Genomic DNA, 26,339 nt, shown 5'->3' with positions numbered 1-26,339 from the left:
ACATTGCTTCTCCCCTGGGCTTGGGAGCTTGCAAGAGGTCCCGGACTGGGAGGACGACAGGCACGAACAGACGAACCCTCAAGCGCAACACTATCTACAACACTTTCCACAACACTACCACTCACTTTGTCACTACCCACTGCACTCTTACACTTCAACTCCTTGACGTCTGCCATGAGTTGGTTACGGTCACTCGCCAATGACTCGACTCTCTCACCCAGAGCCTGGATGGCACGCATCATATCTGCCATCGAAGGTTGTTGAGTGCTAGAAGGGGGATCAGGAGCAACCACTACAGGGGAAGGAATAGGTTGTGGGGCATGAGGAGAGGAAAAATCAACGGAGCGAGATGAACTTCTCCTGACTCTATCTCTCTCTAGCCTACGTGTGTATTTCTGGAATTCGATGAAATCGAATTCCGAAAGCCCAACGCATTCCTCACATCGATCTTCCAATTGACAGGTCTTATCCCGACAATTGGAACAAACGGTGTGAGGATCGATAGAGGCCTTCGGAAGACGCCTTGAACAGTCCCTAGCATTACATTTCCTGAATTTAGGGACTTGAGAAGGGTCAGCCATCTTGAATTAGTCAAAGGGGAATTCAAAATCTATCCAAAGTCGTCAACAAATAATCCAAAATCAATAAAAGAATGCAAGGATGTATTGAAGATAACGTCTGCAAAGCGAAAGCTCAAAACTAGAAATGTGTACTTCACCAAAATATGTGAAAACCAATCCAGTAAGCAACAGCGAATTTAGTAGGTCTTGCCGGTGGCACGACAGAGAGAAAATTGGTTCTGTGTTTACATTGAGTACTGAGTACCTGCTCGACAGATGGCGCTGTTGATGTACACCCCCTACCTGCATAGCGATCGCTGGCGTATTTTGAACGTAGAGTTTTTCTGTCGGGCAGCAGAGCTGCAGCTTATATAATCACCGGCTAAGTTTAATATTGAAAAATTCCAAATTAACACAAAATCAGTAAAATTATTCTAAAGTTTAAGCCAGGAAGATATAGATCGACAACGTCTTGTTCTGAATAATACAGGAGTCACACACCTAACTACGCAAGTTGTTAATGCAAGGTTCTCAAAATTAAATATTAAGTGAAATTAGGAAAATGGGGTCAAAGAATGATGAAGTTCCCCCTGTGTTAAGTGAAGAGCACCTGGTATGCCCCAAGTTAGGTTAGGTGTGGGCTGCTAAAGGCTGACGCTTCTCTGTATTTTACTTATACCATTTTCTCTCGCCAAACAATCCCAGGGTCTTACTCTACTCCAAGGGGAGTCTCTATCTCTGAAACTACACATATCAAATGGAAATTAACCTGAAACAGAATTTTGTAAGATAATTACTGTATCTGAAAGTCCAAAATTACCCAACATACTACATCAAAGACTATTAATTAATTAAACATTTGTCCATGTTACCATAAGTGATATATAGAAGACATATTCAGCTCTATTGCAATCTTTAGTTTTTTCTATTTTCAAACAATTTTTATTAACGACACGAAACATCGACGTTAAGTGGGTTGACAAGTGACATCATTGTTCCCCGGCCAAAGTCCTGAGTCTGGCAACTATTTTGTCACAGCCAGGATTACCAGAGGCTTAAAGGGAACCTAAATCCTATTCTGCTATATCAGAGAGGGAGTTCCTAGCATAAGGTACCCTTGTAATCTAACCTAGATCAATGTAATTACCAGAAGGACGTTTGAGTGGGCCTAAAGTCACCTCAACAAGGATTAGTGGTTTTACTTTAATATAATACAATATAATTAAAGTGATTTAACTTTACTAAAAAGCTTGTTTGAAAACCATAACAAAGATACAGCAATCCCTTGCCATACTGTATTGCAGATTTATAACTATATATGTAAATATATATGGCGGCTTCCTCTCTATATCATGAGTTTCTCAGGGCAGATAAACTTTTCAGCACAGGTTTACAGTATTTTTCATATGATTATTTTTGTTCATAGTCCTTTTTGAATTTATAAAACCTTTAACTTATAGATAAAATAATGAAAAATTATAAAAGTAATGCAAAATAAATATACAGTAAATTTCAGTTTTTACTTTGCAGTTTTTCAGCTAGCACAGGGAAGGGAGTTTAATATATAACACTGATGATAGCCGAGGGTTTACTGTACTACATATAATTTCATTGAAAAAAAAAAAATCTTTCAATCCTGCTGTTTTGACATAAGCATCTCCTGAGAACAGTTCAGAAAATTCCAGACAAGTGGCGCTTCTTTCAATCTTTGATTTATCATTTTCTGAATCATTAGTACTTTTAACCACTTCCAGTCTCATATCAAGAGTTGTTCTAACTGTCATGTGATCTTCTCTTGCTCAAGCTCACCCCTCCACAACTACAATAGAAGCTCCAACACTTAATACTAACTCATCCCTGGACAACAACAGCCTTTTAAAGTTTTTTATAATCATTTAAACCAGATGTGCTTATAAATATCATCCCAAAACAAGTGGCTATTTTCCTTTTGAAGGAAATAATAAGTACTTATAGTTATTTTGAACAGTTTCGACGTACTTGCGATGTATGATGACGGCCATACCACTTAACCCTTTTACCCCCACCATAAGGTTAAATTTCGAGCACATTTTGCTATATAATTTTTTTAAATTGCTCTAAAAATGTTATTTTCATTAGTAAAATAAATTTTTGAATATACTTACCCGATAATCATGTAGCTGTCAACTCCGTTGCCCGACAGAATTCTACGGAAGGGATACGCCAGCGATCACTATACAAGAAGGGGGTGTACTCACCAGCGCCACCTGTGGCCAGGTACTGCAGTACTTCTTGTTGACACCACCTCAATTTTTCCTCGGTCCACTGGTTCTCTATGGGGAGGAAGGGTGGGTCAATTAAATCATGATTATCGGGTAAGTATATTCAAAATTTTATTTTACTAATGAAAATAACATTTTTCAATATTAATCTTACCCGATAATCATGTAGCTGATTCACACCCAGGGAGGTGGGTGAAAACCAGTGAACATGTATATCAAGAAGCTAAGTATCCCGTATTTCATATTATCAGTTATTCAAAATAACAATGAAATTATAAGTACCTGGTAAGGAAGTCGACTTGAACCATTACTCTGCCTTTAATAAGTTCGTCTTCCTTACTGAGCGCAGCGTTCCTCTTAGGAGGCTGAACAACCCTAAGGTGCTGAAGTATAAAGGGCTGCAACCCATACTAAAGGACCTCTACACAACCTCTAACCTAGGCGCTTCTCAAGAACGAATTGACCACCCGCCAAATCAACTAGGATGTGGAAGGCTTCTAGCCTACCGTAACAACCCAAAAAACAACAATAAAAGCATTCAAGAGAAAGGTTAAAAAAGGTTATGGGATTAAGGGAATGTAGTGGCTGAGCCCTCACCTACTACTGCACTCGCTGCTACGAATGGTCCCAGGGTGTAGCAGTTCTCGTAAAGAGACTGGACATCTTTGAGATAAAATGATGCAAACACTGACTTGCTCCTCCAAAAAGTTGCATCCATAATACTCTGCAGAGAACGGTTCTGTTTAAAGGCCATCGAAGTGGCTACAGCTCTCACTTCGTGGGTCCTTACCTTCAGCAAAGCAAGGTCTTCATCCTTCATGTGAGAATGAGCTTCTCTAATCAGAAGCCTTATACAATACGAAACTGCGTTTTTGGACATAGGCATCGAAGGTTTCTTGATGGCACACCATAAGGCCTCTGATTGTCCTCGTATAGGTTTTGACCTTTTAAGATAGTATTTTAGAGCTCTGACAGGGCAAAGAACTCTCTCTAGCTCGTTACCCACCATGTTGGAAAGGCTAGGAATTTCGAACGATCTAGGCCAAGGACGTGAAGGAAGTTCATTTTTTGCTAAAAATCCGAGCTGTAAGGAACATGTTGCTGATTCGGATGTGAATCCTATGTTCCTGCTGAAGGCGTGAACCTCACTAACTCTTTTGGCTGTTGCAAGGCAGACGAGGAAAAGAGTTTTGAGAGTAAGGTCTTTGAAAGAAGCTGACTGGAGAGGTTCAAACCTAGGAGACATAAGGAACCTTAAGACTACGTCTAGATTCCAGCCTGGAGTGGACAATCGACGTTCTTTAGAAGTCTCGAAAGATTTAAGGATGTCTAGTAGATCCTTGTTGGAGGAAAGATCCAAACCTCTGTGGCGGAGAACTGAAGCCAACATACTTCTGTACCCTTTGATCGTAGGAGCCGAAAGAGATCTAACATTCCTAAGATGTAACAGGAAGTCAGCAACTTGGGTTACAGAGGTATTGGTAGAGGAAACTGCATTGGCTCTGCACCAGCTTCGGAAGACTTCCCACTAGGATTGATAGACTCTACGAGTGGATATCCTCCTTGCTCTGGCAATCGCTCTGGCTGCCTCCTTCGAAAAGCCTCTAGCTCTAGCGAGTCTTTCGACAGTCTGAAGGCAGTCAGACGAAGAGCGTGGAGGTTAGGATGCACCTTCTTTACGTGAGGTTGACGTAGAAGGTCCACTCTTAGAGGGAGAGTCCTGGGAACGTCGACCAGCCATTGTAGTACCTCTGAGAACCATTCTCTTGCAGGCCAAAGGGGAGCAACCAGCGTCAGCCGTGTCCCTTCGTGAGAGACGAACTTCTGAATGACTCTGTTGATGATCTTGAACGGCGGGAATGCATATAGCTCGAGATGGGACCAATCCAGCAGAAAAGCATCCACGTGAACTGCTGCTGGGTCTGGAACTGGGGAACAGTACAAAGGGAGCCTCTTGGTCATGGAGGTGGCGAACAGATCTATCGTTGGCTGACCCCACAAGGTCCAAAGTCTGTTGCACACGCTCTTGTGAAGGGTCCATTCCGTGGGGATGACTTGATCTTTCCTGCTGAGGCGATATGCCGAGACGTTCATATTGCCCTGAATGAACCTCGTTACCAGTGAGAGGTTTAGACTTCTTGACCAAATGAGGAGGTCCCTTGCTATCTCGTACAGCTTCCTCGAATGGGTCCCTCCCTGCTTGGAGATGTATGCCAAGGCTGTGGTGTTGTCGGAGTTCACCTCCACCACCTTGTTTAGCAGGAGGGACTTGAAGTTCATTAAAGCCAGATGAACTGCCAGCAACTCCTTGCAGTTGATGTGAAGCGTTTCCTGTTCCTTGTTCCATGTTCCCGAGCATTCCTGTCCGTCCAAGGTCGCGCCCCAGCCCGAGTCTGATGCGTCCGAATAGAGATGAAGATTGGGGGTCTGAACCGCTAACGATAGACCCTCCTTGAGAAGGATGTTGGTCTTCCACCACATGAGAGTAGTCTTCATCTCTTTGGTAACAGGAATAGAGACCGCTTCGAGCGTCATATTCTTGTCCCAGTGAGCTGCTAGATGGAATTGAAGGGGGCGGAGGTTGAGTCTCCCTAACTCGGTGAACAGGGCTAACGATGACAGGGTCCCTGTTAGACTCATCCACTGTCTCACCGAGCATCTGTTCCTCTTCAGCATGCTCAGAATGCACTCTAGGGCTTGGCTGATTCTTGGGGCCGACGGAAAAGCCCGAAAAGCTTGACTCCGAATCTCCATTCCCAGGTAAACGATGGTTTGGGAAGGAATAAGCTGGGACTTTTCTAAGTTGACCAAAAGACCCAGTTCCTTGATCAAGTCCAAAGTCCAGTTGAGACTCTCCAGACAGCGACGACTAGTGGGGGCTCTTAACAGCCAGTCGTCTAAATAAAGGGAGGCTCTGATGTCCGCCAAGTGGAGGAATTTCGCAATATTCCTCATCAGTCGCGTAAACACCATAGGCGCCGTGCTTAGGCCAAAACACAGGGCTTGGAATTGGTACACAACCTTTCCAAAAACGAATCTCAGGAAAGGTTGGGAGTCTGGATGAATAGGAACGTGAAAGTAAGCGTCTTTCAGATCCAACGAGACCATCCAGTCCTCCTGTCTGACCGCTGCTAGGACCGACTTCGTCGTCTCCATAGTGAACGTCTGCTTGGTGACATAAGCATTGAGCGCACTGACGTCCAGCACCGGTCTCCAACCTCCTGTCTTCTTGGCCACCAGAAAGAGACGGTTGTAGAAGCCCGGGGATTGATGGTCCCGGACTATCACCACTGCCTCCTTCTGTAACAGGAGCGACACCTCTTGGTGTAACGCTAGCCTCTTGTCCTTTTCCTTGTAGTTGGGAGAGAGGTTGATGGGAGAAGTGGTCAGAGGGGGATTGCGGCAGAATGGTATCCTGTAACCCTCCCTTAGCCACTTGACAGACTGGGCGTCTGCACCTCTTCTTTCCCAAGCTTGCCAGAAGATCTTGAGTCTGGCTCCTACTGCTGTCTGGAGAGGAGGAGAGTCAATGTTTGCCTTTCGAAGGCTTGGGACCTTTCTTGGACCTGCCCCTGAAACCGTCTGGACGGGTACTTCCTCGGCTGGGGGCTCTGCCACGAAAGGGCGGAATAAATCTTGTTGCAGGAGTATCGGCCACTGGGGTGCGGTAAGTTCTAGGAACCGAAGGAGCAACCTTAGCCTTACGTGCTGAAGAGGCCACAAGGTCATGAGTGTCCTTCTGAATAAGAGCCGCATACAATTCCTTGATAAGGTCCTCAGGAAACAGGAACATAGAAAGCGGAGCAAAAAGTAACTGAGACCTTTGACAAGAGGTGATACCAGTGGAAAGGAAGGTGCAAAGTTGTTCCCTTTTCTTGAGTACTCCCGAAACAAACATGGAGGCAAGTTCGCCGGAACCATCGCGAATTGCTTTATCCATACAGGACATTATAAGCATGGCCGAGTCCTTGTCAGATGGGGCAGTCTTCTTGCTCAAGGCCCCCAGGCACCAGTCGAGAAAATTAAAAATCTCAAAGGCGCGAAAGACTCCCTTTAAGAAGTGGTCTAAGTCAGAAAAGGTCCAGCAGACCTTAGAGCGCCTCATAGCCGACCTTCGTGGAGAGTCAACCAAACTTGAGAAGTCAGCCTGGGCAGAGGCAGGGATTCCCAAGCCTGGTTCCTCTCCTGTGGCATACCATACGCCCGCCTTAGAAGTCAGCTTAGTAGGTGGAAACATGAATGACGTCTTCCCTAGTTGCTGCTTGGACTGCAACCAATCCCCTAACATTCTCAAAGCTCTCTTAGAAGATCTAGCGAAGACGAGCTTAGTGTAGGCAGACTTAACAGGTTGCATGCCTAGAGAAAACTCTGATGGAGGAGAGCGAGGGGTAGCAGAAACAAAGTGATCCGGGTAAACTTCTCTGAAAAGAGCCAGGACCTTGCGAAAGTCAATGGAGGGTGGTAACGACTTGGGTTCCTCCACGTCAGAAGAGGGATCATCCAGGTGCGCAGCTTCCTCCTCAGAAACCTCATCACCTGAGGGTTGAGAAGCGAGAGGTAAAGTTACAGCGGTATGCTGAACGGCAGAATCCTGACAAGCGGGTGCATATACACTTGCGGATTCATCCTCAAGTCTCTGTTGAAGAGGATGAGGGCTGGTAATGACAAAGTCATGAGGCTGGGAAGAAGGAGGCTCTGCGGGAGTCTGGGGAGCAAGCGTGGTGAGAGGCGACTGTAGTAAAACCTGAGGTTCAGGCTGCAAAGACTGCTCAAGCTGAGGAGAAAGAGGTAGATGCATGCGTAGAGGTGGCTGACTCATTGCATGAGGTTCATGTCTCAAGAGTTGCGCTTGCTTCAAGGGTTGAGGTGGCTGCGCAGTAAGAGGTTCCTGTCTCACGAGTTGAGGTTCTTGAGGTGGGTGCTGCGAGAGTTGAGGTGGCGGCTGCGCAGAAAGAGGCTCCTGTCTCCCGAGTTGAGGTTCTTGAGGTGCTTGCCTCGAGAGTTGAGGTTCTCGCCTCGAGGAAAGTGGAGGTATCAGCTGCGAGAGCTGAGGTGGCTGCCTCAAGGATGGCAGAGGTTGTCGTACCTCAAGAGGTTGCTGCCTCGAGGATGGTCTTACTGCAAGAAACTCTTGCCTCAACGGTAGAGGAGGTTGTAAGGCATAAGACTCCTGTCCCCATTGTTGAGGAGGTTGCCGCGTGGTAAGAGGTTCCTGCCTCAAGGAAGGTGGAGGTTGCTGCACAACGCTGGTATCTGGCAACTCCCAACGCGGTAGCTCACGCATGGAGGTAGCTTGAGGAACCTCAACTTCGTACGTCTGGCAGACTGGACTGCGTAGAGGAGGAGGAGCGCTCGCAGGAGGAGGTGTAACCTTCTCTGCCTGAAACTCACGCATCAATACCGCAAGCTGCGACTGCATAGACTGCAGCAAAGCCATCTTGGGATCAACAGACGTTGAGGTCTGTTGAGGCAGAGCCTTAACAGAAGTTGAGGTCTGTTGAGGCATCGCCTTACCTCTCTTAGGAGGCGTGCAGTCACCTGATGACTGCGGCGAGTCAGAGCTAGCCCAATGACTACATCCGGGCTGTAGAACTCGTGCGGTCTGGACTTTACGCTTAAGAGGTCTTGAGACCTGAGTCCAGCGTTTTCTCCCCGAAAATTCTTCTGCAGACGAGTAAAATAAGGGCTCAATCGTCTGAGAGTGGAAGTGACGATCTCTGTAAGATACGCCCGCAACCACCGAGGATACTTCTGTGCGCCGATCAAGGCCTGCCGAACCCTTTTGCCCTTCGACATTGCTTCTCCCCTGGGCTTGGGAGCTTGCAAGAGGTCCCGGACTGGGAGGACGACTGGCACGCACAGAAGTACCCTCACGCACAACACTGACACTGACACTAGCACTCGGCACAGCACTGGCACTACCACTTCCCACTGCACTTTTCACTTTAAGTTCCTTGACGTCTGCCAAGAGGAACTTGTGGTCACTCACTACCGACTCCACTTTATCACCTAAAGCCTGAATGGCACGTAAAACATCAGACATATCAGGCTGAGCACAAATAGTAGGATCGGGGGTAGCCACTACAGGGGGAGGAAAAGGTTGAGGATCATGGGGTGAGGAATAAAGCGAAGAGCGAGCCGAACTCCTCCTAACTCTCTCTCTCTCTAACTTAGTGGTATACTTGAGGAATCGAACAAAATCAAGTTCCGAAAGTCCGGCGCATTCCTCACATCGATCTTCCAACTGACAGGATTTTCCCCTACAGTCGGAACAAACGGTGTGAGGATCAACCGAGGCCTTCGGAATACGCCTAATACAAGTCCTACATCGTCTTTGGGGAGGAGCTTGAGAAAGGTCGGACATCTTGAATCAAAGAACAGTCAAGGGGGGATTCCAGTTAAAGCAAAATATCGTTAACCATTAATCAAATCAATCTAAAAGCTATCTAAGCTAAGAGACAAGTTTCCTGTATAGCGAAAGCTGAAATCTTAGAGCAATACTTCACCAAAAACCGTGAACAAGACTCCAAAATTATAAGCGTATCCATGTAGGTCTTGCCGGAAGCACGACAGAGGAAAAATTGAGGTGGTGTCAACAAGAAGTACTGCAGTACCTGGCCACAGGTGGCGCTGGTGAGTACACCCCCTTCTTGTATAGTGATCGCTGGCGTATCCCTTCCGTAGAATTCTGTCGGGCAACGGAGTTGACAGCTACATGATTATCGGGTAAGATTAATATTGAAAAAGCTTAATTTTTGTCCTAGAGAGGTCAGGTTGGTCTCATTCTTTTGGAAAATGCCTGAAGTTTCTCGTAAAATTATCAAAAATATGTAATTAACAGTGTTTTGCAAGAACGTACCGGTACGTCCTTTGGGGGTGAAAGGGTTAACTGCCTTATATAAAACCGTATCGCTAAGAATACGCCAGTCTAAGGAGGGGGCACAGGCAATTAGGTAAATGGATAAGGACACGGTTTATAGGTTAGGTTAGGAGGTGTTCTATGAACGAGGGAAGTCCTGTCCGTCATTATACAAAGAACCCAAATAATTATTTTTCCAGATTTATATATGAGCAAAATTGGGAAATAAATCAGAGAAAAGTTTGTTTCATCAGTCTAGCTGGTTGGGAAGCAGACATAAGATTGTAACTTAAGTCTTCAGGTAAACTAAGGATACATCAGACTAAGACAAAGATGATCCCTTGGTGTCGCAAGCAGGTACGGATACGGCTCCTAGGTTGGGTTAAGTTTGTTTCCCTTCTAACACTTGATATTCTAGTCATAACTTTTACAATTTTAAAAATAATTAATTCCTTCAAGCATTTATATATGCATTGTTCATAGTACAGTAAATATTGACCAAATGCACCATAACTAGTCATTAATAAGAAATTTTAGCAACAGCAGTTTTGACTAACACACTAATATATCTATATTACATATCTATATATATATATATATATATATATATATATATATATATATATATATATATATATATATATATATATATATATATATATATATATATATACTGTATATTACTACCAACAGTGTCAAATAAAGCTAACGCTGCTCTACAACCCACAAAGTTATCTTAAAAAACAAGTTAGCAGATATTCTTGACATTCTACAAACCACGGAGCCTTTGTATATCAGTGGACAGTTCCTTCTATTGGGATTACAAATGGACATCAACTAACCTAAACTTTCCCCGCCAACCTAACCTACAAGCCGTGTCCTTACCTATTTACCTAACAGGGGGGTTAACGCCCCCATGCGACCCCCTCTTCCATTGCCGTATTCTAAGTTAGCCGTAATTATACATACAGGTAGCCGATGTCATATATACACCCCGAGGATGTTCCCGTCATTCTACAAACTACCCCTAGAGTAATATATACATCATTAAGATGCTTTCAGCAATTCGAATCCGACTACACACTTTAGCCTAACATTTCGTAAAGGTGGATAACAAAACTAAACTTTTTATATATATTGGTAAATGATAATGTTAAGATATAATGGTTACTGTAGGTGGAAACGCCTTGCTATACACACACACATATATATATAGGTATTATTACAGTTTCATCCATTATGGGAAATGTATTATAATAATATGTTTCCCTAGTACAGCACGTGATAACCAAATACTTCCTCTCAATACATTATTGTCGCTAATGCATACTTACGGAGAAAAAACTATTTCAGGTATTGAAGGTCTTGACTTTTTCTAAGTTTAGTGTATATCTTTCCATGGGCACGCAAGGTACCTCTTGTTAGTTTGTATATCTGTTTTCATCCTACTTGGCTCCTCCCCATTGCGTAATGTGACAATATTTGCTTGAATGCGCATTTGCTCCTCCCACTAATGTCGCTCCTCCAATCAAAATACTACTGGGATCTTTTCAAGGGTTATTATTGGACGATTCATTTTGTCTCTTATTCTTGTTTCAAGGATCTGTTTTTCGTGCAATATAACATTGTAACCGATAGTATTTTGTTTTTTTCCTATTTCATTATGGGAAAAACTCCTGATTTTCGTTTGTTTTTGGGTTGGAAACCTGCCGGTTAAGTTTTCTCGTTACTTAACTGTCATGGATCCTCCGGTGCAGGTGTGCGATATATGTCGTTATTCTTATTTTGAGGTGATCGGCCGATTTCATGGTAATTATAATGGTACCCCAGACATTGTGAATCGGTTTCTTCGAGAGCATTTAGTGTTACCTACAAGTGTTTCGTGTGCTAAATGTGATTCGCCTTTACTTTTCCGTGAAGATAGACATGTGTGGTATTGTACAAAATCAGTGAAAATACCTAAAACGAAGAAAAGGCATTTGTGCAATTATAGTGTTAGTGACTATAAGGGAACTTTTCTTCACGGGTCCCACCTTCCCCCGTGGAAATTAATTTTATTTGTCAATCACTGGTTGCATAAGTGTTGGGACCACCATTTTGTAATTAAGGGCCTCAGTATATCTCCTTCTACTAGTGTAGACTGGAGAAGCTTTTGTTCAGAAGTGACTGAATTTAGTTTTGATAACCAAGAGGCTATTGGTGGTGAAGGTGTAATCGTTGAGATTGACGAATCTCATTTTGGAAAACGGAAGTATGACCGTGGAAGGCCTCTGAGTGACATATGGGTGTTGGGGGGTATTGAGAGGCAGTCCAAAAAAACATTTATTGTGCCTTTAATTGACCCATTACCACGGAAGCGTGATGCAGCTACCCTCATCCCTTTAATTGAGAAGTACATTAAACGGGGCAGCATTGTTGTTAGTGATAAGTGGCGGGCTTATAATTCTCTGCAGTCTCTTGGATACGATCACCGTACTGTAAACCATTCAGAAAATTTTGTGGATCCTTCAAACCCCGACACCCATACCCAAAACATTGAACGTCTTTGGCGGGAGCTGAAGGAATGGATACAACGGCCTGGTAACTGTTGTGAATACTTCAGGCAGTATTTGTCACGTTTTATTTTTATACACAAATACCCTGAGGAGGAGCTGCTCCATCATTTTTTTATCATGGCCAGCAAACTGTATCCTCCACAATCTGAGGCACAACGGGTTCCAGTAGCTATTGATGATTCAGAAGAGGGTCAACCACAGCCTTCCACATCATCATCGTCAGGTTCCATTTAAGGTAAGAAGTGACTTAACAAAATATATATTTAAATTTAGCCCGGGGTAAAGGGGGGGGTCGCAGGGGGGGCGGAGGCCCCCCCCCCCGGTAGGGGTACAGGGCCCCTAGGCTAGGTTAGGTGGGTTTATTAGGTTCGGTAGTGCCCTGAAAATCACTGTGACCTTAAGGGGGGGTCGCAGGGGGGCGGAGCCCCCCCCCCCGGTAGGGGTACAGGGCCCCTAGGCTTGGTTAGGTGGGTTTATTAGGTTCGGTAGTGCCCTGAAAATCACTGTGGCCTTAAGGGGGGGGGGGTCGCAGGGGGGGCAGAGCCCCCCCCCCCCCCCGGTAGGGCTAGGTAGGGGTATAGAGGGAGGGGTGGTGGAACATTAATTAGTGCAAATATCATTGGACGCCCCCTCCCCCACCCAAAACCCCGGTTCCCACCTGGGGTCCCCCATAACTGTTGGGATAAAGTAGGGTATTTCTGCATTACAACATAATATGCAACAAAAACAATAAAAACACGGTTACAAAAACTGATTTTTCAGGAAAAACTTGTTGTTTTAACTCCATAGTAAATCTCTAAATCAGATGGTTTGTAGTCAAAATAAACGTTAAATTCGTTGAAACTACACTATTTCTGATGCAACAAATATATTTTTATTCCAGTTTCCACATAATGGATGAAACTGTAAATTTACCTGTATATATATATATATATATATATATATATATATATATATATATATATATATATATATATATATATATATATATATATATATATACCTAACCTACTACAAATGACAGTGTTTAATTAAAGTTTACCACCAAAACCATCAACTAATGTAATAACCCTCAAGGTAACTACCACAGGTTAATAATAATTACCCTTATAATTACTATTCTTACGATACCGAGTCAATCTAGCCAAGTGTCATAAGACAGATCGGCGTAGCAGAAAGCTACATAGGACAACCTTAAAATAGCCTTAAAATATAATTTCTTCGGTAAATTCTCACCTCGTGTGACACGCAGTTCCCACATCGCAGTTTAAGACAATGCCTGCAGAAGTAAATTGAAGTAATGGGCCTCGGAAGGCCGCAAGAACAGAGAAGGCGAACTCGGTCAACTTGGAAAAGGTGAGCCATGTTTGTTTACATGTGACGTCATCAGCTTTTCTTGGGGGTTTTAGTGCACACTGATATTCTTATTTAGATTTTTGCTTTTATAAGTAAGTTTAAGGCATATAAGTGCTTTACTTAAATTATATTATTAACAAATAATATATTTATTCATCTATAAAAGTAATTATATATCGTCATAATCGTAAAAAAAATATTTATCAAATTCTTGCGCATCCTGTGAAGCAACTGTTTTCTCTACTTTATTCGTTTTATAAGTTATTCTAAGGCATTTAAGTGGTTTATGGGTATAAATAAATGTTATTTATAATACATTTATCTATATATTTATTAAAAAAAAACAATTATACATAACCAAAAGCTTAGAAATATAAACTCGAATTTACCACCTGACAAAATTTGTTGGCATTTGGCCTTATCAGTGACGTAGAATTAAACCATTACGATTATTTTTATTTCTCATATAAACTAAATATATTTTAAATGTAAATAAGTTATAAATATTTATTAAGAATATCTTTATCTAATCATTGATTTCAAATATTTTATCGTAAACGTTTTACTAATTTCTAGACCTATTATAATTCATATCTAATATTAAGTTTATAACAAATATATTGAAATTTTTATGATCTTACAAAAAATCGGTTATATATTTTGATATATCTCAAAATCATGATTTCTAATACAATATGTTTTATAAAAATATGTCTTTATTATTGATTTTATATTATATTTATTAAATTTAGTTCACGAATTTTTTCCCCATATAGTGGGAACAGGGAAATAAGAAAGCAAAAAAAGGAGGTGCACCTATAGTCATAGGGGATAATGCAGAGTCCATAAGGAAATGCCCACGGTGCACTTCACAAGGTGCACTGCTAGCACCCATCACCTACTGAAACTCTTCTATCTTATTTCTGATTGGTGGAGAGTAACTTTGGTCCCGGACCAATCAGGATTAAGTTTCTTACGTCTTCTTCATTATCAGATATAGTATATTTCATTTTTCCTTGTTTCCTTTCCTCACTGGGCTACTTTTCCCTGTTGGAGCCCTTGGGCTTATAGCATCCTGCTTTTCCAACTAGGGTTGTAGCTTATCTAGTAATAATAATAATAATAATAATAATAATAATAATAATAATAATAATAATAATAATAATTGTTAGGTTCATAAGATATAAGTTTGAACTTTTGAATTTCCACCAATTCAACTGCCAGATTTGCAAGATCATTCCATAATCTGGTCGCAGGTGGAATAAAACTTATAAATTATTGTGTAGGCCTGGTGTTGAGCCTCATGATGGAGAAGGCATGATTATTAGAATTAACTGCATAACTAGAGAGAGAGAGAGAGAGAGAGAGAGAGAGAGAGAGAGAGATTTTTATTATAATCAATTTATTGCATCCATTGGTGTCAGACATTTGAGCAGATAGAGAGAGAGAGAGAGAGAGAGAGAGAGAGAGAGAGAGAGAGAATTTTTATTTTAATCAATTCATTGTGCCCATTGGTGTCAGACATTTGAGCTGATAGAGAGAGAGAGAGAGAGAGAGAGAGAGAGAGAGAGAGAGAGAGAGAGAGAGAGAGAGAGAGAGAGAGAGAGAGAGAGAGAGAGAGAGCACTAATTATCTAATCTGGAATGAGTGATTGGGAAATATAGCTAATCACCATTAGTTTAATTCCAGTTTTAACCAGGTCCTGGAATATTCTTCCTCATCTGGCAGTTGAATCGATGGAACTTTTAAAAATTCAAAATGGTTGCAATGGCGGAGGTCTTACCTCATAGTTTATGAATTTAAATATTTTAAATCTTTTGTAATAATGGAAGCCATAAAATACATTTTCTGCCTCATGGGAAGCCTTAAAACCTCTGTTCTTATATACCTTTTTAATTTAGCCATTCATAGAGAACTAGGTTGCTGTGGCCTGATTGGTAACGTCTCTGCGTGATGTTTGCCGGTCGGGGGTTCGAGTCCCGCTCAGACTCGTTAGTGCCAGTAGTGTCTGCAACCTTACCATCCTTGTGAGCTAAGGTGGGGGGGGGGTTTGGGGGAGCCTATAGGTCTATCTGTTGAGTCACTAGCAGCCACTGCTTGGCCCTCCCTGGTCCTAGTTCGAGTCCTGCTCAGACTCGTTAGTGCCATTAGTGTCTGCAACCTTACCATCCTTGTGAGCTAAGGTGGGGGGGGGGGTGGTTGGGGGAGCCTATAGGTCTATCTGTTAAGTCACCTGCAGCCACTGCTTGGCCCTCCCTGGTCCTAGCTTGGTTTATGAGGCCAATATCAAAGAGTTGGGGGTGGCCTATGTAAGCTTATTTCAAAGAATTAATTTACTATTTTCATCGTAGAAACCTTTGGAATTAATCCATTAATGTAATACACAAATTTGTAGATGTGTATTTTAATTGTGTATTACTTCCTATATAGTTTATTTATTTCTTTATTTCCTTTCCTCACTAAGTTATTTTTTTTTTGTAGGAGCCCTTGGGCTTATAGCATCTTGCTTTTCCAACTAGGGTTGTAGCTTAGCTATTAATAATAATAATAATAATAATAATAATAATAATAATAATAATAATAATAATAATAATACGTCCATCATTCTCAAGATTGAACAAAAAGGTACCACATGAAATGAGTACGAATTATTGTAGTGTCGCTTAAATCTCCTTTTATACAAAAAGTATATGTTAGATTATATATACTATTATAATGCTAATTATCATATAAAAGATATAAGATATAATAGAATACATATATTTTTCGTATTAATATGGCTATAAGTAAAATAAAATACGGTAAAATGAGATACAATATAAAAAAATGAAGCCAGGAAGATCGGAAAAAGAAGGCCAATGGCAAAAGGCCTAAGACCCATAGCTCTATTAAATATTTCTTATAAAATATTCATGATGATGGTGAAAGAGGAAACAGAAGACCACATAAGAATGAATGAAGAAGACAATGAATGTCAAGCAGGATTTACAGGTGGAGGCAGGATAGAGGACAATATCTTTATATTACAGTATTGTGTGGAAGAGAGCTATAGTAACAGGAAACCCCTAATAGTAACTGCGATAGACTTTAGTAAAGCATTTGACTCTGTAAAAAGGGAGGTATTAATAGAAGTTTTAAAAGAATACAAAATTGACACCAAAATCATAAGTGCAATTGCAAATATTTATCAAGGAGATACTACGGCCATTGACTTAGGGGAAGGTATAGAAAAAAGAAATGGAGGTTACGAGTGGAATTAAACAAGGTTGCACAGGATCAACTTCACTTTTTAAACTGATTACGTATATTGTTATGAAGAAAATAGAAGAGGAAGGAAACGGTTTCAGAAATCAATTAATAGAGATAGAATCATTATTTTTTGCAGATGATGCCTTAATAATTGCACAGGATATACATAATGCAAAGCGTAACATCCAGATATTAGTAGACACTAGTAAAAAATGTGGGTTAGAAATTAATAAAGAAAAGAGTAATTTTATGATTTACAATATGAAAGAAAAGCCAGATAACATAGAGGGAATCAAAGTAGTAGAAAGTTTGACATACTTAGGAATAAAGCTAGACAATAGTCGGAATATATATTTAAAACTCAGAAAAGGGTAATGATAGAAAAGGCACAAAAATTAGCTAATTTAACATATTCGGTTATAGAGAAAAGTTGCAATAAAGTAATGATAGGAAAAACGTTCTGGAAAAGTATTGCTTTACCATCTATTTTGTATGGAACAAGTGTTATAAATCTAACAGAAACTGAAATAGAGAAACTACAAAGAATAGAGAATGGGGTATACAGGAAGATTTTAGGTGCCACAAAAAGCACATCTAATACTACTCTAAGAGGGGAGATAGGTGCATCTTCTATGAAAGCAAGGGTGATGGATGGGAAGCTGCAGTACTTAAATCGTACCCTGAATGGAAAGAAGGAAATACTGAAAATAATTATCCAGGATATTCAAGAAAAAGAAGGAAGATGGTGGAAACAACCTGCAAAGTATTTGGAAGAATTAAGTTTAGGCATAAGACAAATAAGAAGAATGAACAAGGCAGAAATAAAAACGGAAACCAGAAAGTGGGATACTGAAAAGTGGAAAGAAGAAATAGAAAGTAAAGTGAGCTTAGAAATACATAGAACGTGGAAGAAAGAAATTAAAGAAGAGTTAATTTATGACAATACTTTTGCTTCAGTGATATTTTTTAGAGCAAGAACTAATACGTTAAAACTAAATATCGTAAATAGACACAATGGAGGGAATGTAAACTGTAATTTTTGTGAAAATGAGGAGGAAGATTTGATACATTTTTTGTTATTTTTCCAGGAATATAGAAAAGAAAGGAATGAAGTAATTGAGCTACAACAACCATACGACGAAGACCTTAAGAAAATAGTAGGATTATTTTTATTTAGTGAAACAAATATAGAAAAGAAAAAAGAAGTTTTAAATCTAATGTGGAAGAAAAGACAAAACAGTACAAGAAGATAAATGTTAGAGGCGCCGTTGTTAAGGGCTATGCCTCACCCCAGAACCTGAACGTTTGTAATTTGTAAAATTCTTCCTTGAACGTTTACAAAGTCATGTTTTTATTAAGTGTGCGATGAATTTAAGCTGTCTTTTGTGTTGTTTTTATTTACAAGATAATCAATAATTTCAGACTAGGTACTGTCTGAAAAAGGATATTTAAGCTTGACAAACTAAACTAAATAGGACGTAGCCTCCAGACTTAAGCAGCCAGGTAAGTCCACATTAGGCCCTATGGCTTTTGTCATGATAATGTTACTTAGTTTCTAAATTTAATTCAATGTTAAGAAAGTCTGATTTTGTAAGCTAGTCATAGTAAAACCTAGGTTTCATTGTAGTGTATTACAGGGTAATGTAACCTAGGATACCAACTACTTTTTGGGTAATTTTGTATTGTATTACAGGGTGAGATTTCGAACAGAAAATATATGTTTTCCTATAGTAAATAACGTGAATTAACCGAATTTGATGTTCATTTCAATCGGAAACAAACAGATCAATCAATTAGTTGCACGGTGTCACTTCTCTTACGAATGTACTGCGAACGATAACATTAGCAACGTTACCAATAATACACAGTGTTACCAACGTTGACGTATGGTACACAGAGTTACCAACGGCACGCTGACATTACTAACGACAGTAATGATAGATATTTCCATACGTATTTTAAATAATTTCTCCATATAAGTTTTACTCAATATATAAAAAGTACAAAAAGGGCACAGAACCTAACAAACCCACCTAACCTAGCCTAGTAGTATGACAGGTCACAAAATAACATTTGATCTACATCGGACGTTGGCACCACTGGTTACTGTATTTTTTCATGACACAATCTTTCCAACGCCGCCTCCAAAGTTTATCCAGATATACTGTTTTGTATTTTCCTCCAGTTATTATAATTTCAAGAAGGTAATGTATAGAGAAGAAAAGGTTTGTTTTACGTTTATATATCGATTCCCCAGTATGTTTTCCCCACCCAAAACCCCGAGTTCCCACTGGGGGTCCCCCATTATCTGAGGATAAGATGTATATATATTTCTGAAACTATTCCTTTGCGACGGGAACGAGTGTCATTTTCGAAGAGAGCGTAATTTTTTCTATAAGAAATAGTAGTTGTTTTCCTAGGTTACATTGCCCTGTAATACACTACAATGAAACCAATGGTAAAAATTACGCTCCCTTCGAAAATAACACTCGTTCCCAAATTAGTAATATTTACTTAAGAATAGTAAAACTATCACCATAAACTGAAAGTAGATAGTATCTTAAAATCTAGGATTGATAGTTTTCGCTGTCTGATTGTGATGTTGGCAGATTCCAGAAAGATTTCAACTTTTTTGGAATAAATATTCAAATCTATTTGTACTTTATCATCAGGTAACATTTCTAAGCCTGAAAATCTGTTTTGGCACTATAACAATCCTTTTTACTACTCGTGTTATCTTAGTTTTTCAATGTCACATCTGAGAATTATAAGGTAGGTTTGTATTACTTTTCCTGGTCTTCAACTTAGTGTCTCAAATGTCTGGTAGTGACTTTTTACATTATTGATAAATGGTCAAGTTGATGCTATATTTTCCGCATATCTGTGTTCAAGCAATGTGTTCCCTATTATCAGTTCGTGAGAAAAAATACGAAAGAAAAACTTTCTTGCTGATATGGAGTGCCATGCTCTCTCCCAGAATGTAGAAACCACGTTCCTCCATCTAAGTCTTTTTTTTTTCGAATCCTGTCAAGTCTTCTTTCAGTGAATACATATATCCAGGCCATATATTACAAGAACTGACAAAGGCTGCTCTAATTTGCCATCTTAGTTCAATTTTGGACACTAAGTTTCCATGATGTTAAGCTTTACTCAGGATTTTTAAACTTACTTAAGATCTTTATTTACTTATCGTGAGATACTTCGCACCCTTCTCCCACTTGAAAGGGTTGCACTGGACCAAGGGACATTTCTACCATTTGAGAGTTCACTACAGGCCACTGATCTTTCTCCCTCTACCTTGCTGGAAACCTCAAGAGTTTTGCGCTTTTACGAGTAAAGAAAGAATTAAGTGTTTGCATAGAAATATATACACACATTGTCGAGTAATGGTTTTTACATTTTATATTCCATGAACTCTAGTTCTTTTAAAAATATATTTGATTGCTAATTTTTAAGTTTCCTTGTTTAATTTTTAATATAAAGATATAACATGAAAAATTCTATTAACTTAAAATATATTTACAAACTGAAACATACAAAATTAACAAACTTCGTGTATAACACCAGGAACTTCTATAAGGAAAGGTATGATGGGTCGTTTGCGACCCCTACAGCATTTTCAAAACCTGTTTTTTCCCCATAAATCATCAGCTGTCTCGAATATGGAAGTGATCGACCTGCAAGGGGTGACTAGTCTACATGCCATTGTCTGCTTTAAGACTGATTTTTGTCTAACTTCCCTCCTTCCCCGTTTTTTTACCCCCCCAGGGGTCGACCTCGACCCTGCATACCTTTATAGGGGTAAGTCATCAAACAGCAAAGTTATTACATAATTATAAATTGTCGAACAGTGTTGATACTTGTTTGGTTCTTTATAGTTGGAAAGTGTGGGTGGATGGTGTGTCTACCACTTGCATGACATTGGTTTTGGCTTAGATGCCATATATTGCCATGAGGTCCATTTTCCCTCAAATGCTAATTTCTGAATTTTTTTTTGTTTTTTGCAAATTTGATTTTTTTCTATTTATTTTGAATTTATCTTCAATAATGGCCAGCAGACAGTATTCCCTCGGCATGGATGTCATCAACACACTTCTAATGGAGTTAAAAAGAGATGTTGATGATAATATGGAGCTTGCAACCCCATTCTTCATTTCAAGTGGTAGATTGGGCTGTAAGAGTTGTTGCGGTCTGCGGCCATTTTGTTGACATACCCGAAAGGTAAGTTGGCATATCTCTATATATTCTTGTTCTGTATAGAATTCATGATATTTTGGTATAATTTAATGCATAAATATCATATTTTATAGGAGATACAATGATTTTCATAAGAAATTTACATTGTGAACTAGGCCGTCAAAAAATGACCTTTAGATTTCGCCCCTGTTATAACAGTAAATTACATCTTAGTGCACATTTTATTATGTATTTCTGTTCTAGGATAATATGAGTTTATTCTATAAAAAAATTAGCCTCTTCCTATTTCATTTGGGTACCCAAAAAAATTCATGAAATTTGGACAAATTTTTTTTGGCCAAAAAAAGTTACCCTTTTTTTCTCATTTCAGATGTTGACTTCTATGGGTCCAACTCATTTCCAGCAATTACACGCTGTTGCTTTGCCATCTAAGAAGGTGTCCCTAAAGGGATTTATGTGTATATGTATATTTCTATTTTTTGTGAATATTTACGTCGTCTTTTTTTGTATACTTAAATTTTTAATATATTTCCAATAAATAGTTATTTTGTAGATGGGTATCATTTATATTTTCAGTAGTTTTTAGCATTCTTTGAAGTATTTTTAGCAAGTCAAACAATACAGATTGATGCATAACTAAATTTTTCCTGAATTTTTTTCGGAGTCGGGGTCGTTCGCGACCGAGTATACCCTTAAAGGATGGCTAGGTGTCAAGTAGTGATAAGAGAAATGCCGGGGACTCTTCATGTTGAGAATAAAAAGAAAAAAAAAAAAGTTCAACCAAATAAACAAAGTAATAACTTCTTTAGTCCATGGAGTAAAAACATATACAAGAGATGGCAGCACAGCATTCCTCGACATACACAAATAATCTATATGTATATGTTGTTATGCCATTGGTAACAATTCTGAATTTGTCTAAAGAGAGTGTGAGATGATAAGATGTGATATATAATAAAGGAGACAAAAACTAAAGGAAAACTTAACCTAACTTATATTTGAATAAGACTTATATGTAGAAATAATTTATATATATCTAGGTTTATCTTTAAATAATCAAATCACCACATAAGAAAACTTAATGCACAACTCCTAATCAAATAAAGTAATGACATAAAAACCAATTCCTGCGGGAGCAAATTACGAAATACTTGGAGATAATTGAATTTAACCTTTACAGTTACACAGACTTGGTGAATCTACTCTTTAAAAAAAAAAAAAACAAAAAAAAAAAAACTTAAAACTATTAAAGTATAGCAGCAAGAATAACAAAATGCAAACAATAACAGTTCAATACAATTACATAAATTTCATGAAAGTACATATTGAACACAAAAAGAGACAAATATCATGATGCATCTTAACATGTCCCTCCCCTTAAGGGGAGACAACATGTCCATCCAAATAACAAACTAATAGATTAGAATTTTTGTATACAGAAGCAAAAGTCAATATTTGGGAAGGATGTCGGCAATGAGATTTAATCTTGCCTTTGATATGCAATACCCCAATGTTATACTGCTGCAGGACCAAGGAGTTAATTTTGAAGTTTTTTAATTTTACTTACAAAAGACAATGGATTACGGTCAGAAAAAAACTATACAAGAGATGGATTATCTATTAATTTTATATATATGAAATAATTAGATGATTTATATACGAATCAATATTTTTCAAGAGCATGAAGGAGAGCCCAAGCTTCCTTTTCCACTGTACTCTAGGAACTGAGGTGGCTTCAGTTTACTGGAATAAGAAATCTGGTGTAGTACATTATCATCACTGGTCTGCATCAAAACTGCTCCTACAGCCATATCACTAGCTTCTACTTTGAGATAAACAGCTTGTCCGATTCAGATTCCTTCAAAACGAAGACTTCAAGACAAAACTTTGATAGCTTCAAAGGCACGTTGATGATCTGTCCACTGGCATCAGTCTTAGGGCTGACGATATTAATCAGAGGTACAGCAACTTCTGAAGAGTTCGGACAGAACCTCATAATAAGATCTGTACTGCCTTGTTTTTAGGAGTAGGCAATAATGTGATGCATGAAACTATCACACTTGGGTGCAATCATTCCGCTCCCAACATCCATGACCCAAGTTACAAAACTTTTCCCAATAGTAGTTTTCTGCCGTGTCTTTTCTAAGGCCAAGAAACAGGTCTCACATTCTTTTAATGTTCTTTCTAAGTACTATCGTGGACCAATGTCATCAAAGGTAACATTTCTCATCTGAAACAGAACATTAAAGATGTTAAGGTTTCAACAGCATTTATCATTTCAAAGGGAAGAATAGTATTGAAATTAACTACAGACATGATCCAGGCAGAAGCTTTCTTAGCATTTTCTGTCAAGGGTACTTTATAGTATCATTTTGACAAAAAGTTGAAAATTTAGAATTTACACCAGCAATAATAAAAAATCTTATCAAAGGATAGTGGCGTTAATGGTGGCATATTCCTGGAAGATTTCAACTTTTTTTTTTTTCTAGGGTAAAACCTACCCGACCCCAACAAGTAATTATGCAATAGGCTTGATTTTCTATCTTTATGCTAGTCATGGCAAGTAGTAAATTAATATTAACATAATATACTGTAGTATTTTTTTGACATACCTTTTATTCGAAGAGCTGCTATGTCTTTTCAGTAATCAGGTTTTCCTCTGAAATCAGAACAAAAATAAATTGTTGTGCCATAAAAACCCTTTTCAAAAAGTGCTTAAATGGATACGAAATTTATCACTAAAACTTGAATAACGTATTTCCTAAAATTAAGGTTTCCTTACAGTACAACAAGAAGTATTTCATATTAGAATTAATTATACAAATCAATTAAACAACCTTATAATTATTAGAAATAACAATTCAATAACCCTGGATAAGTATTGTTATTTCACCACCTTGGATAGGTTTCGATGGGTCGATTTTGACCCGCTCCAAAAAAATTCATTAAAAATTCATTTTGAAGCCAATTCAATACCTTCTAAAATAAAACAAAAATTCAAAGGCTGTTTAATATTCAAAGAGAATAGATGAAGGCCAAGTCCAAAATAAATATTTATTACAAATAGATTAAAAAAAGTATAAAAAAAAATTACCACAAAAATATTCAACTAAAATCTAAATATAAAAATAAACAAACTATTCTAAGTACTTATTCTACAATAATTGAGCACCCTTTGTGATCCAGGACGGTTGGGGGGGGGGTGGAGGAACAACAAAGTAACTTTTCCTAAAATGAGAAAAAAAGAAGTAAATGTTTTTTTGGCCCCCCCCCCAAAAAAATACTCTTTTCAACATTTATTTGCAGTAGGTAAATAACAGTTAATGGCTGAAATTTTTACAGGATATTATCATCATCTTACAGCAAAAGTGTAAAAGAATCTCAAAATGGCTGCCAACCACACCACCTTGTAAGGCCAAATCTGTTACCTGAAAGGGAGAAAGATATGTCAATATCAGCGAGTTATTTACTTATATAATTGTTAGAGGATTTGCATAGAAATATTATGGCAGCTAGTATGAAATTTATAGATTATTTAACAATTAAAGAAAAAATAATGATCATATTTAAGTTATCATAAAGGTCCCACTTACAAAAACAGGAAAAATAATAAACTATTTTATAAATATATACGGGGTAGAAGACATTCCCAAACTCTTTAAAACAATCCCTTTTTTATAAGTACCTAAAAACTACTACACATTCGATAATTATATAAAAACTTTGATATTTCACAAGTTACCTTAACCAGGATTTCAGAATTAGCCTACAGAAATTTTCTATGAACATGACCACTATACAGCAATTTGTACCTTAAGATATACTTCTATGCAATCAAGTTTTTTACCCCCAAAATACCTGACACATTAAGACCTACCTAAAGACCATCAAGTGCAAAGTTCTGTAAAGTCATTTGACTTAAAATTGCAAAATTTATTTCATTTCAAGTTAAACCAACAAAAAAGTACCACTTAATCTACTGTATCACCATTCCTGTATTATCCCCCTTTGCATTTTTTTTTAGAGCTATTGATACTAATGTAATATGTTGAAACTATTTCAACCCTAGGAAATATTATCATTAAGTTCTAAAGGTGCTTTTCCCTTTCAGTACAAGCAGGAGACTTTAAACCAATGGTGTTATGGTCATAGTTAGCCATGCTTATAAAATTTTGTAGTGTATTGAAGCACACCATGTATGAAGCATGTTGCCACTGTCTCACCACGATGAGGTCATGACCTTCGAGACAGGGGGGACGTCCACTGTACAAGATCAGTACCATGCACCCACCTCCATGTGTTGCGAGCACATATTGGGAGCACATGTCACCAACACTTGAGCGTCTCTGGAACCCCAAACCAGAGCGGATCAAAGTAGTAACAATCAAGAGGTTTGTGATCACCCCAACATTGAGACTACCCCGACATCCTGAAACCTTATTTTGAGGGGGGTTCTAAGTCCCTCGCCATAAGGTAAAGGAACCGTTTACTAGCCGGTTTCCGACTTTTGCCAGAAACCGGATTTTCCAAAACACGCCTTTAACACTGTAACCAACCCGTGACAGAGTCACAGAAGTAAGCCAGGAATCAGCGTGAATCGCGCATGAGCGCTATGATGTGCCTTTACACCTCACTGAGCCCAGACAGGCTCAGCCAGGAATCAGCACATTACGTCACAGAGGTCAGCTAGGAATCGGCATACTTTTGCAAGTCTTTCCTTTAAGCCTAACTGACCCGGACACAAGAGATTTAAAAAGCTGGAAATAAAGTAAGAGGCGACTTCGACTCGTAGAGTACTTTCCATTGTTAGTAATTTTTTGTTAATTAGGTCACAGAGGCCAGCTAGGAATCGGCGTAGTTTTCCGCCTATCTTTATCCCTAACTGACCCGGACCTTGGAGATAAAAAGCTGGAAATAAAGTAAGAGGCGACTTAGACTCGTAGAGTACTTTCCATTGTTAGTAATTTTTTGTTAATTAGGTCACAGAGGCCAGCTAGGAATCGGCGTAGTTTTCCACCTATCTTTATCCCTAACTGACCCGGACCTTGGAGATAAAAAGCTGGAAATAAAGTAAGAGGCGACTTAGACTCGTAGAGTACTTTCCATTGTTAGTAATTTTTTGTTAATTAGGTCACAGAGGCCAGCTAGGAATTGGCGTAGTTTTCCGCCTATCTTTATCCCTAACTGACCCGGACCTTGGAGATAAAAAGTGGGAAGTAAAGTAATAAGTGATATAGACTCTTAGAGAATGTTAGTAAAGGATTTGGCTAAAGTCTCCTGCAATTGACCATTAGCATACCTT

The 26,339-nt window shown here is 39.0% G+C and overlaps 1 protein-coding gene across 1 annotated transcript in view; it reads right to left on the bottom strand.

The window, feature by feature from the left end:
- Positions 1-13,636, bottom strand: part of LOC137634472 (dynactin subunit 4-like) — a 54,946-nt gene extending 41,310 nt beyond the window's left edge. The window contains exon 1 of the mRNA XM_068366892.1: positions 13,472-13,636. Coding sequence (XP_068222993.1) covers positions 13,472-13,600 — 129 coding nt within the window. The 5' untranslated portion in view covers positions 13,601-13,636. The remainder of the gene's footprint in view (positions 1-13,471) is intronic.
- Positions 13,637-26,339: the final 12,703 nt, after the last annotated feature.

This window comes from Palaemon carinicauda, chromosome 44 (genome assembly GCF_036898095.1).
Source record: "Palaemon carinicauda isolate YSFRI2023 chromosome 44, ASM3689809v2, whole genome shotgun sequence".
In the NCBI taxonomy this organism is placed as follows: domain Eukaryota; kingdom Metazoa; phylum Arthropoda; class Malacostraca; order Decapoda; family Palaemonidae; genus Palaemon; species Palaemon carinicauda.
Note: the sequence above shows the minus strand (reverse complement) of the source record. Positions and strands in the feature narration are given on the sequence as shown.